The sequence below is a fragment of the Gambusia affinis genome, linkage group LG12 (assembly GCF_019740435.1).
Source record: "Gambusia affinis linkage group LG12, SWU_Gaff_1.0, whole genome shotgun sequence".
In the NCBI taxonomy this organism is placed as follows: domain Eukaryota; kingdom Metazoa; phylum Chordata; class Actinopteri; order Cyprinodontiformes; family Poeciliidae; genus Gambusia; species Gambusia affinis.
In genome coordinates this window covers 17,233,152-17,251,521 of record NC_057879.1, presented here as the reverse complement: position 1 = coordinate 17,251,521, position 18,370 = coordinate 17,233,152, and the positions used below count along the sequence as shown (strand labels likewise).

The 18,370-nt window shown below is 37.7% G+C and overlaps 1 protein-coding gene across 1 annotated transcript in view; it reads right to left on the bottom strand.

The window, feature by feature from the left end:
- The window catches only part of wnt9a (wingless-type MMTV integration site family, member 9A), a 29,423-nt gene extending 14,272 nt beyond the window's left edge, over positions 1–15,151 (bottom strand). The window contains exon 1 of the mRNA XM_044134715.1: positions 14,873–15,151. Coding sequence (XP_043990650.1) covers positions 14,873–14,964 — 92 coding nt within the window. The 5' untranslated portion in view covers positions 14,965–15,151. The remainder of the gene's footprint in view (positions 1–14,872) is intronic.
- Between the last annotated feature and the right edge of the window lie 3,219 nt (positions 15,152–18,370).

The following is an 18,370-nucleotide window of genomic DNA, read 5'->3' as shown; positions in this document are numbered from 1 at the left end:
GGTCCTGGAAGAGGGAACAGTTGTTAATATCTCTAGAGAAGAAAGTACTGTCCAGCTTCCTCACTTGTGCAAGGTTTCCGCTCTGTGATTGCAGTCGAATAATATCAGAGGCACACACTGGTGCAGTTCCCTCAAATGTTCAGACACAAACCAAGCTAAAACGCAAAGCTTTACTAAAAGTAAAGCTTGCATCTTGAGTGAAAATGGAAAACTGCTGAAAATTAAAGATAATATTTTCTCTAGGAGCAGGACCGCAACTCCTGCTGTCACACAAAAAGGTCAGACATTCCAACAAGATGATGTACCGAAAGAGTATCAATCTGTTGTTTTCAATGAGGAAGGAACTCTTTCAACTCACTTTGGGAACAACAGAATTGCAAAAATATTTAGTAGCTGATTCACAAATATCTACTCAGATTTCAGAGAAAAGGGAACCCTTGGTGACTTTACATCCTTTCAATTAACCAGAGATTAAGTCATCAATGGCTGCTTGAAAACTAATCAGTCATTCAGATAATATGGTTCAAAAGATAAATCATGAGAGAGAGGAAGAAATTACTTTCAAAACTATAACTTGAACGAACATGGTTCTTCCTCCAGAGAGTCTGTCGGTTTTTCTCCACTGAGCCCTAACGTGAGTATTTCCTAAAGTTCAACTGCTGCCTGTATGACAGTTAACCCAGATCCAAGATTCAATAGATCATTGCTTAAACTAATTGCACAAACAAAATGAAAAATGTAGGGTAGTCATCTCTCATTTCTCAATCAAGGGAAATGGTCAACATATATCATGTTCTGCATGGAATTTGCATGCCATTTCTCTGCATGTATTGGCTCTTTCTGGGTTCTCCTTCTTACCCCCACATTCAAAAAGTAGCATGCAACTGGTCGCAAGTTCCCATTTTGTCTGCATGTGTTTGCGTGTGCATAGTTCATTTCATTGTAAAAGACTGGTGAACTGTCCAGGTTGTACCTCAACTATGCTCCATTGATCACTGGAAATGGGTACCATGAAAATTAATTCCCTCTTTAGGAAGCTGAAACCCCGTCAATTGTCATCTCAATAACCACAGGTTTGCCATTTATACTAAATTAAATACATAGTAAGTGGTATATTTGACTAAACCTTATGATGAGCAAAGTATTGTTCACCTTAGAAAATTCCACTTAGTGCATAGTGTAGCTTGTACCCCTCTACATACTTAAAAAATTGTAAGACCTCTATTTTTTTATTTTATTTGCCTTGAACACAATATTATAAAGGACCAAATCACAAAGATGCTTGTAAAAACAGATTTATCTTTTATATGTTGCTCTAAATGGCTGATATTAAGGCATACTACCATAAAGACTTGTGTGCAGGTGTTTTTTGTATTGGAAAAAATAAAAATGCTCAAAATGACAGAGAATCTGAGCTAATACCCATCTAGACATCAAACAAAAGATGACTTTCAATTTAGTTTTCAGCTGTCATATACCATCATGTTTAAGTGGGATGAGCCAGAATGGTAAATTTGCTTGTTGTATTAACTAGCATAGACATTTTCTTTTAATTCTTTAGAAAGTTCACATGACCCAGCCAGTATATCTGTGTCTTGGTTCATCTTTTTTTCCTGGAAAAAAGATTAAACTAGCAGGTCAAAGCAGCCTCTGGCTTTGCGTTTTTGTCTCTTTTTTTTTGACAAAGAATATATCAGGTTCAGAGATTCCCATTTAACTTTGGCATTATGAAGTCCATGACAAAGCCATTCCTGCATTTAAATTATGTATTCATTATCCTCTCTTCCCCATAGAAAGTACCCCTGGCCCAATACTTTTTTCCCCAAGAGCCCCCCTTTTTTTCTTCCAATGATAAGTTTTACTTTGTCTATTTTGGGGGCAAAGTTATAGGGTCATTTCTGTAATGAAGCATATTAATCTTTGATTTTATTTCCCATGGAACACAACTGTCTCAGTACTTCAGTGTTTAGCTGTGTCTCTTTTCGAGACATAGCCATTGGCAAAGCCATATCTGCTATTGACCACATGTACTTTTTCTGTTCTTTATTAGAAAGTACTTCTTGTCCTCTCAACCCCCAGCTCTTCATGCCAGATGGTCAGGTATACGCAGCCTGGTTCAAATGGACTTTTGTTCCTTTTAAAAATCCTTCGACTGTCATCACATGCCTGTTAAGGAAGAGAATAACTTTTTCCAAATAATATTACATAATTAACTGAATTTGTGCAGTATTAAAATTATAATTGATCTGGACTGTACAGAAACAAATATGTCACCCAGCACAGGATGGCAATTGATATGACTTGAATTTGATATTATATGAAATAAATTAGACAGACCCTTTTCACATCCTCCTCACTTTCAGTAGCCAAGCTGCAACGGCACACAACTTCTGGGCAAAAAGAGGGGTTCTGCCCATGAAAGACACTTCATTCAATGATACATAAAATATTAGATCGAGGCCAAACACAATTGACCTGACACATTGATTTCTGATAGTTAGCACACAACAAGAGAAATATATCAAGACATGCATCAACTTTAGAAAAACCACTAAGCATAAATGTCATAATATGACAATATATGACATGTATGCACATTAGGAAACATAGTTAATTATAGAACAAAGTTGGTTGCATTAGAAGTTCAACAAACAACAAAAACTATTTTTACAGGATGAACATGTTGGGTTAAAGAATGTGTTTTCATCTCATGCACCATTTTCTGAAGGTGTTTTTGTTTGAAGTGTTGGCACAGCAACAGTGGCTACCCATGGAACATAACACCAACATATAAAACTCATTATAATCCTATGTGAAGTTCTCACTGATGTTTGCTCAGCTTTGCTTTTTCCACACACATGCTTCTCTATACACTTCTCACAGACATTACTGACATACTCTCACGGTGCACCTCCTCCACTGTCTTTTCACTTAGTAACACAGGAGTTTGTTTAGTCCCTTCTCTCTACCTGTCAGCGCCTCCCATTGCCTGTGACATATTTACTTTATATACATTTTCCATTGCAGCCAGTTTGAAAAACAGCTCATTTCACATAGCGGAGCCTCAAAGTCAGTCCCTTGAGGAAATTATTGACCAGCTCTCTGAATTTCACCATCATCGCTCCCTCTTATGGCTTCACACTACAGTCCTGCAAGTGACCCTCAGCTGGTCCTGCTGCAAATTCTTCATTAGTCATGTAAATAGAACAGAAAGTATACTAAACATTGTGGAAAAATCACTAATATGTGTGCATTAAATCCACAAGTTTGGAGGAATGCAAGTTGAAACTTCATGTCCTAAATCAGGGATTTTGTCATTTATACAGAGGACTTCTGATAAATTCAAATCAGATTATTGTAAAACAAGATAATTGTTAGGATATTTCAGGGATTTGTCTTGTTTTTTTGGTTTTTTATTTTATTTTTTTATTTTTGTTTTTGCAGCTCGCATCCAGTGTCTGTTTATGCAGCAGTGATACTGCCTTCATTTTTTTCTGCAGTGTGTTTGTATTTATGTGGACATGCATGTGGGCTACAATGACCTTAAATCAACACCTATACGAGTCTGTAGTGGCTATATGTGCCCAGACAGTAAAAGCACAAAAGCCACAATTTCTCCATCAGTCTGAACTTGCAGGTTGTGTGGTCTTATGTCTCCAACATCATAACCAACCCCCTCCCGCTCCTTAAGCTTCCCCCCTACTTTCCAAACTTCCTCTATTCCCACTGGTCAATATCTCTAAACGGATGTCAATCACTCGGCCCAGCTGTTTGCTTAAAACAAAGCGTCCTCTAGACAAAACCACTGCTGTACGAGCACATAACCCACAGAAGACAGTGACAGACACGGACATGTGTCCTGGAATAGTCTAACTGTCATGAAGACAAACTACCCTGCTCACTTGAGGCTAATCTGTGTGCAATAAATACAAAAGATATTAATCATTAAATTATATACTGAGGTCTGTAGAAAGTTTATCTTGTTAGGACAGATTTATTTTTTCCTTGCTTTAACTTTTTCTTCCTGCCGTCTCAGCCATTAAAGTGCCCCATTTTCTTTTTTTTTTTGTGGCAAAGTTACATACTTTTCCTCAGAACTCTTGGATGAACTTCAGACCACCCGGTCCAACTCCCATCTGGTATATCACAGCCCAGGCCATGCCAAAGGTAGGAGCAATGTGAGCGTGTGTGGCGTTTTCCCACTGGCCCACTCTATTCTCTGGCTGACAAAGTGCTCTATAGCTTAGACTTAAATAATTGGAGAAACCATGAATCAGTGTCGAATGACTCTCTGGGTCAGGCAGTCTCAAGACTATTGTCCACCTCCATGAAGTTTATGTAAGAATAAATCTTATACTAGCCACTTCTCTCCATGGTGATATTGATCATTTTCCTAATTGTTAAAAAAATAGAAAAACTATACATAAGGCTAGAATTAGATTAGTCCCTGGCTGACATTACTAGATATTGTGATGAGACCTAAGAAGCAGGGGGTCGCACACTGCTGTGACATAATGAACTAGACTTTCAAAACCTAGCAATGCTGATATTGGAATTATGTATTTGACTCCTTCTGTGGAAATGTCATGAAATACTTGGGAGCTGTGATTTTCCAGTGTTTGAGGGGACGTTGATTATCTTCTATGATAAAACAGGACACGTAATGTTATGTCATTTCGTCCTGTCTGGTCATTTACACAGAGACAAATAAAGTATGTTGGAAAACACCCACACACTGACTGATGGGGTTTGGTTCATGAACATGTCTTCTAAAAATATTTTTAATTTGAAAATGAGATGCCTAATATTCATAAAGTGCTTTGTGGTGGCCCAATAGTTGGACAACAGAGGTTGGGTTTGGGAATGGGAGTGGGACCATGGAGCATGATAAGAGGTTTAACTGCTATGTGAGAACTCAATGCGGCTAAGGTCAGCAGCTCAGTTGCAGTCACTGTGTGACTGGCACAGATTGGGTGTGCAGCAGTGTCCGCATGACTCCCCTGATCTAGCCCACGGCATGGCACAGAGCAGCCCTGTACCAGCGCACCAACACCCCAAACACCTTCAGGCACACAAACTTGGCTCCGACATGAGCACAGATTGCAGGTGTTTGGTAAGAACAATACTAAGACTAGAAATATCTTGTTTGCTTCATTATTTTCAAAACTGAACAATATTACAATTATTGGAATAAATTAAGATCCTGACTTTTTGATTTGACTATAATGTCCTTGCAGTGCAGTCTTCCTATTGTAGTTTATAGTTTTAATTACTGGATTTTGACTGAACATCTAAGATATAATTTTGTTATTTATAAACAAGCAGGTGGATGGTTTGTAAATGACCTCCTAGGGAGTATAGTTAGAGTTGGGGACATATTACTAGTTGATAAGGAGTTTCTACGGGGTTTAATTTTCAGCCCATAATTGCTCCTTAAATATATACAGATCAAGCACAGCTTTTTATTTCATTGATTTAATACTCAGTGCCTACTTCTTCAAAGGCTTTGGGGGCTCTCCAATAAGGTACAAGAACAGCTCTGTCTCCTAATTTACATACAAAGCCAATCTGGGTAAAAGTCATCTGACTGATCTTTCCGTAATGATGGAAATTATGAACTTTAATAGACAACACAGTTTACATTGGTGTTTCCAAGAGCAAAAACTCAACTGGGAAAGAAGGGTTTTTGGATCTATAATCTAAAACAATTAGAATCAGCTAATTAAATACGTTCAACTGATCTATTATGAACTAATTTAAGCTAACCTTCCCTTGGTCTTAAGAGACAGGGGTCATTTAGACCCCATGGGTGTTTTACTATGAGTGTGGACCGGCAAGGTGTGCATGTTTGAGAGTTTTGTTTGTGTGGTCTCGGAATTTGACAGTCTAACAGGACAGCCCCCACGCTCCCTCAATTCGACAGTGAAATTTTCCGCGCTCCTTCTGAGAGTCATGCCAAGACCATGAGGGTTAAAAGAACTTTAGTCAGGTGTTTTGTTCAGCAAAGTCATTTTTTTTTTATTTCCCTGAAACCTTGTTTTTTTTCTGTATGCAAGTGACAATTCTAGTTCTGTTCTGTTTTTTCTGTAAAGAAATTTCTATAACTAATTTCAAACAGTTCAGTCACAAACGCCAACCCTTGTTTCTGCCAATTTTTAATATTCAGGGCAGTTTTCTTTGAATTTTCTGTCCCCACACTTATGTATTTTTTGGTCTGCCTATGTTTTCATTTAACACTTTTCCCAATTTTATTTGTACTTGCTCCAAATTTTAGACACACTGACACTGTTGATTCAGCTTGTTGAAGGGGATTTTTCATATCCCCTTCAACAGAACAATATATAATCCTTTCTATTGTTTCAATTTACAGTTCTCTTGTTAGGGACATATTCTCTGTTTTGTTTTAAAATTTGGTTTAAAAAAGACAGATAAATAGATTTTTTCTTACTTTTTTCTTATCTTGATGTGAAAATTAGGTCAATTGTGTCGTTTAATGCATCATGTTTATTAAGAACATGAGGCATGTTTACTGAACAGTATGTGTTCAGCTGTTAAATAAAAATGTTTTGTGTCATTTTAGTGATCAGTTGACTAAGAGAAGAATTTGCATGCTCTGAAAAAGGAATTTAAAGTTCGAAATATGCAATACTTACTAACCAATAACTAAACTGTTTAGTTTCTGTGGAAAGTAATGAACCATGAAACTTTCACCCTTAAATTTTCTTTTGATAAGAGGATGGTAAAAAGGAGCCACCCACTACAATAGAAGAACAACAGAAACACCATCAGCCATGTTTAATATGAGGATGAACAATTTGTGCTTATTTTGCAGCCATAGAACAAAGGGCTCTCACCAGTCATAGTTAAAATAAAAGAATTAAATAAAGGGCCAAGTCAATGTCAAAACTATTCAGCTTAGAAAAATCCATGAAACTGTAATTCAGATCATCTGTTTGTAAAATAGTTCCACTGGGTTCAGTTCTTGGTCCAGTTTTTCTGTTTGCATAAATAAACTGGGAGAGAGTAATCTGAACTTCTCTTTTTTCGGTCATCAATAAACCTCAATGCATGTTACATGTGAATTCAATTACCACAAACTGTAAATGAAAAGACTGAGAAAAACCTCACCTGTGGTTAGATGATGGAAAACACCGGACATAGTGGCCACTCTAACAAGCATCATTTAATCAATGTCTTACCACTAAGTGTGTCTTGAATCTATTAGTTTTCCAGCTGCAAAGGTGATTTGATTTTTGTTTTATGACCAGTAGGTTTCCTTCACTTCTCTTTTAAACCATCAACTAATAGAGCAGGCTTTTGTCGCCAGACTGGAGCAGCCATCTTTTTATAATCAGATATGCATTATAGCTGCGGTCTCTTCTGCATTCCGATGGGACTGGAGCTGTAGGATGTGAGCATGCCAAACAGAATTTAAAACCCTGGTCAAACCATGTAATCTTCAAAAATATCCTGTACATCCATGTTATTTTACACTGAAAGTTCCTTAGCAAATCACTGCATAGAACACTGAAGCCTTTAAGTTGTAGCCGAGACAACATTTTGTTATTTACTTTGTATTATTAGATGCACAAGCCAGCTTTCAGTCATCTATGGCCATACTTCTTCTCAAATCCCTCTAGGAAAATGTTCCTGACTGGGGATCCTCCTGTATACTAAGACTTATCATGGGTGTAGCAGAATTTTCCATGTGCATGAACAACAGGATTCAAAATAAATTATGGCTTGGCCCAAATATGAATGTTTTAAAACAGAAGTAAAAAAGGGAGCTTTGGTTTCTTTGCAAGAAAGCATATGATCATTTATCCAAGCTTGGAGGTTTGCATAACCTCACTTTCACTGCCAAAGCATGGGTGTAAAGAAAATCCTATTGACTTGGCTCTCTCTAAAGTGATACCCTTAGAGGTGTGGCTGTAGCCACAGGATATCCTATGAAGTTGGGAAATCCCTCTATCAATGGTACTCCATGCCCTTGCTGCACAGCAGGGCTAATCAGTGTTTAAGGCTTGGTAATGAGACGCCTACCACAGCTCTCAGCCAGGCAATGGCAACCTGGGCCCACACCAGTTCTGCTGCTTCTAATAAGAGGTAAATCACACAGGAGCGCCCCATAAACTATTGCAGGGATGGTGGTTACAGCAAGAAGCTTTAAAAGTAATTCTAAGATTTCTGAGCCATGCCAAAGAGGTTTCTTTAAAAATATGCACCACTTGATCAACAGCAGAATCCAGTAGAAGATCCAAAGATAAGAAACATTACTGACTGAAGTATGCACAGTGCTTTTCAGAGTATGTCCGTGACAATGTTTTACATTTTTGACACATTATAACCAAAGTTTTAAATGTATTTTATTTAAATTGCACTTGTCGGACTAACTCAAAGTAGTGCATAACTGTGAAGTGGTTGAAAAAGGATGGGTTTCAAAATAAAATTAAGAAATTCTAAAAAAAGTGCAATGACCTTCTGAAAACACAGACTCACTAAATTGCATTCTCTTGTGTGCAGCCAGCTAAAAACCAGCCCATTTTTCTGCCCTTTGCTTCATATTCTCTTGAGAAACGATTGCTTGCTCTGTGCGTGGATTCTGTTAAAATGTAAATTTTACCCAGTCGCTAATGTTTGTCCATGACTTTTGTAATGCACTAGTTCAACACTATGAACCTTACCAGAACTTGCCTGCATTGTAAACAACCATCAACCACAGTGAAGAGAGAAGTGCCGGGCTGAACAAAATGGCTGTTAATGTTAATTCAATATTTGCTAGCATCGCCAAAATGGACTAAATAGCTTTGATCATTTCTTCCACTGTCTTTACTAAGACTATAGGCAGACTACAATTCTAATCTAACTCATGAAAATTAACGTCATTGATTACAATCTTCACTGATTTGCCAAGTTTAAATTCTACCAGAGAAATCCTGTGAAGAAAGATTTTAATTGAGCAGAATTGAGCTGAAAGGCAATGGCTGGGCTAACTTGTGTTGTGTGTGATTTAATTTCAGAATAAATTCAGCTATTCTGTGAAGGCTTCAAATGTTTGCTAGAGGATAGCTTAAAACAAATTTATACAGTAAAATTCTAAACTGTGGGCATTGTTTAAGTCATTCAAAATAGAAATTAGGTACAAATGCAAACCTGCCAAGAGACTGCAGTCCAACTAAAGTGACAGGATGAGAAATTAGATCATCAACAAGAAAAACTACCAAGATTTCCATTGCCACTCTGGAGGAGCTGCAGACACACACAGCTCTGGTGAAACATTCTGCCAATACAACTACTACTTATCTTTCACTGTAGAAATTTAGTCTTTATGGAAGAATTCCAGGAAGTAAGTTATTGGATCTTGAGGCAAATTACTATGCACAGTGAAAAACTAACATTGAACATAACCCTGAATGTATCAAAATCATGCCATGGCAGCATCATGCCATAGTGATATCTTTATTAACCACTGTTGGAGGTTGCAAAAAAAAAAAAATACAAAAACTTGATACTGTAAACCAGGGGTCCCCAATCTTGGTCCTCGAGGGCCGGCCTCCTGCATGTTTTAGTTCTCTCCTTGGTTTAACGCACCTGAATCAGATGATGGCTCGTTAGAAGGCCTAAGAAGAACATTCACATGCTGAAAAGGTTGTTGGTGCCCCCAGGGAGATAACTAAAACATGGTGGATGCCGGCCCTCGAGGACCGAGATTGGTGACCCCTGCTGTAAACCATAGGTTCAGGTTGCCCCAAAACAAAGGGTCTAGACATACACCCAGAGCTACAGTGAAAGTGTTTAGATGAAGTAGCAATGTTTTACAATTTGCAGGCTACAGTACTAGACTGAATCTGATTGAGAATATATGGCAAGGCTTGAAAATTGCCGTTCCCTTACACTTTCCATGCAATCTGAACTGTTTGGTAAAAATGATCAAAAAAGTACAAATTACTTAAAGTACAAATATGGAGGAGACATACCCTAAAAATCTTGAAACATTAACTGAACCAAAAGCTGGTACTACAAATGGATAAATACACATTATCCATACAAATAAAAAGTTTTGATGTTTTTATTTGAAAACATGTTAAAAATATCCATAATTTTGTTTCCATTTCACAATTATGCAGTCACCAAAATCTCAATTACCGTAATTCAATATCTTTATTTTATTTATTAAAATATGGAAAGCTCAATGAATATAAGTAATTTTGAAAACCAATGTAGAAAAAAAGATCAATAAATTTGTACTCAACTCATTTATTCAGCTATTTTTGTGCCTCTTGCTTCTCATTTTTTTGGCCTACTGCAAAAAAATGGTTTGTCCTAAAGCACAACAATGCAGGTTGAGTAGCAAACTGATAACAAATATGGTAGCAATTTAACATCAACTACTACGCTTGAATCTTTCCGGATGGCAGGGTGTCTAATTGGTAGATTCCAGTTGCATGACTGTGGGTAGGCTTCCTGTATATGTCGCACACGACAAACTAAATTAAACAGAAAAAAAGGGAAAGAAATTCTTGACTCAGTTTGAGGACCCACATTCGGCAGAGTTAACAAGACCACAGAATTACATGCCTTATACAAACACTCAGATTTAAGCCAACAGAGGTACCTCAGGGAGCAGACATGGGTCTAAAATTTAAGAAAATAACTCATCAATGTCATGTAATTTTCAACTGAAGGAGTTTCTTTAACTATTCCCATTCAATCTGTAATAATAACTGAACAGCAGATAGGCACCTGCCACAACAAGCTGAGGGAACACACACACAAAAAAGGGCTTGCATTCTTGTGGCAAAGAATGACAATTTATGTGGGTGCTCGACTACGCCAGGAATCCCACCCCGCCCTCGGGTGAGTGCACTATGGGCAGGAGAGATTGTGTTTATGTTACACTTACGCTCCACCGCACTCTGGAAATTGGGTATGCAACATTGACTATTTTCAGTAAATCAGTACCCAGGAGGCCCTAGGAAGACTCACACTCATGGAATATTTATTTGAACAGGTTTGTGTTTGCGTGCGTCCTCCCAAGTTAAGGCCACAACATCGCTGGTGTCAGGTTTCTGAGAACCTTGCCACGAGGCAGTCACACTTTGAATCTGAGTCACCTGTTCAGGCAGTTTCGGTATGCTTGGCAGTACACACTCGTATTCTCCTCTGACTGGGCTGCGTAATAATAAATCTGAAATATGATAACACCACATGCCCCCCACATCACAGAGAACAGAGCTTGAAACAAGTGCTAATTGAATGAGTCAACATGCATTGTCATTATGACCATCAGGGCTGGTGCAAATGCCACTTTGGCACATCAATTTTAAAACACATCACCTGCCAAAGTCAAAAATGGCAACAGTAAGGAAGTCAGGAACAGAAAGTAGAGTTCTATTTGTTTCTTCTAATGTGATGCAGATGCAAACTGAACCTAAACACCAAATCAGAGAAAGGAAAAGTAACTGATATAAATGACAGACATGCTTTTCCTTAGGGGTTTCTTCCATCACAGACTTTATTGTAGTTTACAACAACTTGAAAATTGTTCTAAAAACTACGAGTGGCAATATTTCAATTTAATTTTTATGTTTAAATTCAGATTTAAAGAAATCATGCGAAAAAGAAAACATTTAAAAAGTAGGTTTCCCGCTCTGCAAAATTATTTTATGGAAAGACAAAAACCCCATTTCAGCTGGTGAAAATTTCTCACATTTGAGTCTTACAGCCCCTTGGGGGGTAATTTTTTGTGGTCTCTTGCAGATTCACCACAGTTCATAGACCACCTAATACCTCTGGATCCAGCACATCCATACCTATCATAAATTTGACTATGCTGGAAACACCTCAGGTGTCATCACTCTGCAGTCTGTAACCATTTGTCTCTGTATCTGGAGAGCACTAACGACACCCGTGAGGAATTTTTGCTAAGAGAAACAAAACAAAACAGGCAGGTAGCTCTTGGTTCATTACAGTGCATAATCTTTCTAAAGTTTTCAGATTAGTTACAGGTGAAATATGACAATTGACCAAGTGGACCTCATTTTAATGGCCTAATCAGAACCACAGTTAGTCTGAGGAATAAGAGAACTCAAGTTCCGAAAACCTGCCACATCCCCTTCAAAAGAATTTCTAATTTTTACACATAACTTTATGTTTGGTTAACAAGAATAAGAATAATGTTATATTTTACTGAACAGTTTGATTTTTTTTTTTAAGTTCTGATCGTGTTTCAAATTTGTGTAGAGTTTGAAATGGACTAAGTAATTCTCCTGAGTGTACACTGAAACTACTGTCAGTTAAATTGGTAAAGATAGACAAAGAATGCACAACTTTTGTATGGTTGTAACTAGAGTGGTAAATATCTGTCTTTATTTTAGAACATACCATTTCAGTCTAAGACATGGGTCTTTGACTTAAGTCCTTATGGGCTGGAGTCCTGCAATTTTCTGATGAATCTCTGGTCCAACACACTTGAATCAAATTGCTGATTTACCTGCTTACAGACAAGTTCTCTAGAGTCCTGCTGATGTCCTCATTATTTCTCTCAGGTGGAGGCATATCTAAAAGTTGCAGGACACTGGCCCTCAATGACTGGAGCTGAAGACCCCTGGTCTAAAGTATTGCACTGTTCACTCTCAAATTGCTGTCATCATGACTAAAAAAAGAGGAAGAAGAAAAAAGCTTTGCGTCCTTGAAAATATGCTCTGTCCTCACTTAAAACTATGTCTCTACACTGAGTTTGAACACCTCTTGCACAAGTAATCTCCTTTTCTGTTTGGATTCTTCTCCTCTAACTTAAACTTCCTTGTTCATGATGCAAACCTGCTTGCACTGATTTGTCTTCTCTGATAGTGGTTTCTTTTTGCCAGTGCCAATCAGATGGGTATGACAGTGTGCAACCATGACATCATTGCCTTCTTTAGCGGTGAGTTCATGGTATTCAGAGAGTTCATTCCAAATTATGGCAAAATGTCTGAATTTTACTATACACTAAAATAAGGACTTCTGACTATATAGTTAAACATAGTGCAAACCAGGGGGAAAAAAAACGTTTCCCTATAGAGGGCTCTATAGACCTCACCTGGCATATGACTGACAACAAATAACAAGTGGAGGAGTGTCTGGTCAGGTTTTAGTTTGGAAAAAAAATAGATGAAGGTATGTTCCTGGCTCTCCAGTAGAATAATGCTGTAAATCACCAAGTTGTTTTGGATCATTAGCGCTATTCAGATTGCATTTCTAAGCCACCTGGGATCAATGTTTCTAAGTAAATAGTAAAAAAACAACAAAAAAAAACAGAAAGAAAGAAAAAGACAGACACTGTTCTAGTTCAAGTGCAGGACACGTTTGTCTTAAAGTATATTTAAGAAATCTGATTTTGGTTAAGTAAAAACTCATCAACTTTTGTTAAATATTCACTGCTCAAAGCAATTTGAAACGAACGGTATAAAAGGGATGTTAGAGGTGCTGAAGTGATGTGTGGCTGTGCTCTTATTATTGTGTACCATTGTAATTTTATACCACTATTTTCAAGTACAAAGGGAGCTGTCTGCTGTGGGATATTTCATACCAGCCATGCATGAAGATGTACCCAAATGTAATTTCTCATAGTCTGTTGTATGAAAATTTATTTTGATAAATCAAAATAAATAGTGTCCACCAACTTAAGGACACTTAGACCTATTTTGGTTGGTTCAGAAGTCCTTAAGATGTTAGAATTTTTCAGGATTTATAAAAATACTTAATTTACAATGAAAAAAAAAAAACTGACCAATGGTAATGAAATGATTGCATGTGTTGACATGCAAAATGAAAGTATAGAAAGGGCAGTATGTAGATAGGGAAAGTGATTGATGGGAATATCTAAAAGTGCCCCCCCCCCCCCCCCTGCCCTCCCCCAAGTCTTTTTCTGCCCAGGGCTCTATAAAATATTGGGTCAGCTCTGTTTGAAAGTAAATATTAAAATACTGAAACTTTAAAAAAAAGGAGCAATAATTGCATTGAAGTAAAAGTTGTGAGTTTCACCTAAACCCAAGGCATTCCCTTATCCCCCAAACCACTCTAAATTAAACATTAATGTAGGTATCACATGAGTCATGAAGGGTTCAGAATTGCAAATTAATATCCCAACACGTGTTCCAAATGTTATTTAAATTTGACCGGGCAGTAGAGAAAAAAGTGGGGGGTCGGGGGTGGGGAGGGGGTCTCGCCATAGCTCTGCGATGTTTATGCTGGATGGGGGGAAATTTCTGTGCAAGCTGAGCAGACGATTCGGCCACCGGTTCAGTTCAGTCAGATTGCTTTATTGTTACCAGCTGTCGGGTCTGAGGCGCACACAACTCACCTTTCGCTCCGCGCGGCTGCGTCCCGGAGTCGACTCATGATGGGATTTTACAAACGCTTCAGCAAAACAATCAGCTGACCGCTACCTGCACATTCAACTGACGCTCAAAGAGTAACTTTACAGTGGGTGCTGGCTCAATTGTCGGGGGAAAGAATGGGGGTAAACTGTATCCTCAGCCAACATTACTCCGAGGTTGCGTGTCGACCTTTAATAGACGCTGCTGTGCTGATAGTTGCCCCCTGCTCCCTGAAACTGCAGACAACCTGCTGCAGACACCAGCTGCGAGGCCTCAAAGTGACACTTCTCTGGCCCTTCACGCTCTTAGAATCGCAACATGTCACTGTCATGTATACAGTGCAATTTCTAAACTGAGCAAACCGATGCTACCAAAAGGTAAAAATAAATAAGTAAGTAAATAAATACATAAATAAATAACTGCTTTGTTATTCAGGAAGCAAAGAAATCAATGAAAGCAGCATCATAGTCCTACACTTACTACTGTGTGCGTGTGTGTGCATCAGCTCTTACCCGAAGTAAGCTGTGGTTGGTCCAGGCAAGCTGAGAAGATGCACTATAACTGTGAACGATAACCATCCCAGGAGTAGGTGTCCATCCAGCATTTTGCTGCGGCTCCAGGGCAGATCATTTCGTTTCTCCTGAGTAGCTGTGTAAAATCCCTTGTTGTAAGCTCAACACTTCTTATACGGAGAGGCGCTGCGCTCCTCCCATGAACAGAGAGAGAGAGAGAGAAAGGGGGGTGGGGGGAGGCAGAGGAGAGAGAGGCATGGCAATACTGCACTGATTCACAATTCCCTCTCAGGTTTCGCTGAGATTATTCATCTCTCGGTCTGACTTAATGTATGATTAGTGCGACAGCTTCCTCTCTGTGGGACTTTTTGAGCTCTGCACACTTGAGTTCGATGTCAGGCTGAGATTAACTGGACTGTTGGATAAAATGCTTTCAGTCAGTGACAGTTTGTTTCCAGGGAAGTGTAAACCGGTACAAACAGATGTAATTCTGTTAAAGCATATAAGCCATAATTTTGTTGTTTTTGGGCAGATACACAGAAAATCAATGTAGCTTCTTATTTTTTAATTTTTTTTTTTTTTGTCTGTGATTTTCCATTTGTTCTATTTTACTAGAATTGCTCAAATATTGAACAATGCTTTTCTTCATATCAGGTTAAATTAACTTTGTACTTAAAGCACATGTTGAAATTGAAGTTGCCCTCATTTAAAGCCATCACACTAGGTAGCTATATCTTCATTTATCCTATGCTTTAAAACAGAGTAAAATATTAATCTAAGCCAAAGTTTTATGCTCATAAAAGTAAGCAAAAATATTTCATCTGGCTAAAACATTTTACATGTCGAAATTACAATTAATGAAAAGTTAGTACTAAAGTCAAAATAGTTCTGGAACACAATCCATTCCCTTGGCAGTGATCGTACCCCACAGCAGAATTAAAGAAGACCATCTATGTTACCTTCAGCTGGAGTGCTAAGACTGTTTCCACTGCACATACATATTAAGGTACATTTGGTGTTAGAACTATTAAAGCAGACTGGGGATTTACTGTACTTTGCAGAAATGTTGCAGCTACAGCTTCTACCAGTTTAGCACATTTGGAAATTCCAGTGCTAATTCTTCTTTGCACCATTGTTCAAGTTCAGTCAGACTGGATGGAGAGTGTCTGTGAACACCAGTGCTCTGAGAATCTCAAATAGTTTTAGACCTGGACTTTGACTAAGCCTTTCTAAAACATGAGAATGTTTTGTCTAAACCTCTTACATCATGTCTCTGACTATATGTTAAGGGTTGTGTTATGGTTTAAATGCTGACCTCTCAACCAGTTTTACATCTTTGCATCCTCCTACCATTTTCATATTGCCTTCTATTTAACTCCATCAATTTTCCCATATTCTCCGACCAATGTCCCTGTCCTTGCTAAAGAAAAGCATCCCCACTGCATGATGCTGCTAGTGCCATATTTCATATTGATGACGAAGGGTTCAGAAATATTAGGATACTAATTTCTTTTGTTCAACCTCTCCCCTACTTTGCCACCTTTGGTCTTCAGTATTTTTGCTTTGAGGCCTTCAGGAGCGACTGTATTTGAGTTTAATTTTCACACATCAAGTCAAATCAGATGGTTGTATACGATTTTATTTAGAAGTACAAGAGTAAAAAGGGGGCTGTAGAGAGGGTGCATTGCTCTTTTACAAAATCCTAGTAAAATAATTCTGATTTGTTGCTTGCATTGTGACAAACATTCAAGAGCTTTTGCAAGTGACCATATGCTCCACTGTTTTCAATAAATTGATTTAATTTCTTCAAAAGTCAGAACATGTTTCAGAAGGGTTTTTAGATTATGTTAATCTGAGCACAAGCACAAGAGATTGTTCATCACTTCCCACACAGAATAGAAAGCCAGTTCATAATAATGTGATTTTTCTCAAGAATAACTGTAGGCAGTTTCTGAAGAAATCTGAATGAAATTAAGATTTAAAAAAAAGCACATTGGGCAATATATTGGCAAACTATCAGTTCTCAAGGCAAATATTCTGAACTACTTGGCAAGTCACCTCCTGAACAGTATTTACTCTTCCCTCGCATTTGATTGCATAAGATTTAGAGATTACCAAAACCTGCATTTATTGTCACAGTAAGAAAACTGTAATATGCAAGTTCTGCCGACTCATTTAGATTTGTTTACATTTGTAAAACTAATATTTTAAGTTAATGTCATATCAGGAAGCAAAACCAAAGCAAGGCACATTTACATAGTTTAGAAATTTTATTTTATATGAAGCTGAAACTGACCGCATCATTTCCAGATAACATATCTTGCTAAAAATAGGGGTCTTTTGTCTAAGACAGCACTTCTTGAGTACTGTGTAAATACATTTCAATTGTGTAACCCTAACCCTAAGGTTTAGGGTTAGATGTGAGTAAACTTGATTTGTGTTGGAACATACCTAAAGTTTTGCCATGAAACCACAGACAGGTATCTGAACTTGTGTAGAATCCAAGTTTTTTTCAGTTGCACTTGGTGAGTTTAATAAAATTTTTCAAGGTTAAACCATATGTTGATGATGTTAAACTTTATTTCGGTGGTTCGGCATGGTAAAGGTTTTTCTTAACATTTTAAATTACAATACATTTATTTAGTCCCACTTTGTTTGTCGCTTTTAATTCATTTTCAATTTTGCTTGTGTGTGCAGTTGTCATTGTGAGTACACAGTGTGTAAATTTTGTCACAAATATACACACCTTGTAAGGTGAAAAAGAGGCATAAGGATGTGTATCTGGGAAATAATTTCTGACCCTTAAGAAGATGGTGTAAATTGAATACAATGACATACCCACTCTTGGATGTCCAAGACAGTGCCAACGCACATTGCCACTGTCATGCAAAAACTTTGCATATAGATTTCAGTCATTTTTCTTTTTCTATGAATATCACCAAGTCACCTTTCACATCTGTCCATGGTTCCCCAAGTAAGTATCATGTGAAACACATCAAAAATCCATATGACTTTGTCCAAACAGAGACAATATAAGCGTAATGATTACCCCTAACCTTACATGGCTGCAAATAAAAACAAACACACAAACACAAAATAATGCATCAATTATGTTATATATATATATATACCTGGCAAAGCTTTAATGTTCATAATTTGTTCAAAATAATTTCATTAAATGCATCAAAAATAGCTATTTTATAATGAATCTGAATTTGTGGTATTTATATGAAGATGGTTGTACATATTTACGTGTACTGCCTTCTTCCAGCTCCACACACAATGATGTCTATAGTTTTGCTCAAGATTAGTGAAATAAAAAGAGCTATGCTTTTAGATCCCACGAAGATGCTTTTTGCATGATTTTGCATGTTCAGCTCTTGCTCAGCATCCATTTAAAAGCCGATACAGGTGAACACATGAAAGCCCAGGAATGTTGTGTTTTTCACCATTATAAGCTTGTCAGTCATTCCCAAAGGGCAGTTATTCAAAAGCTCA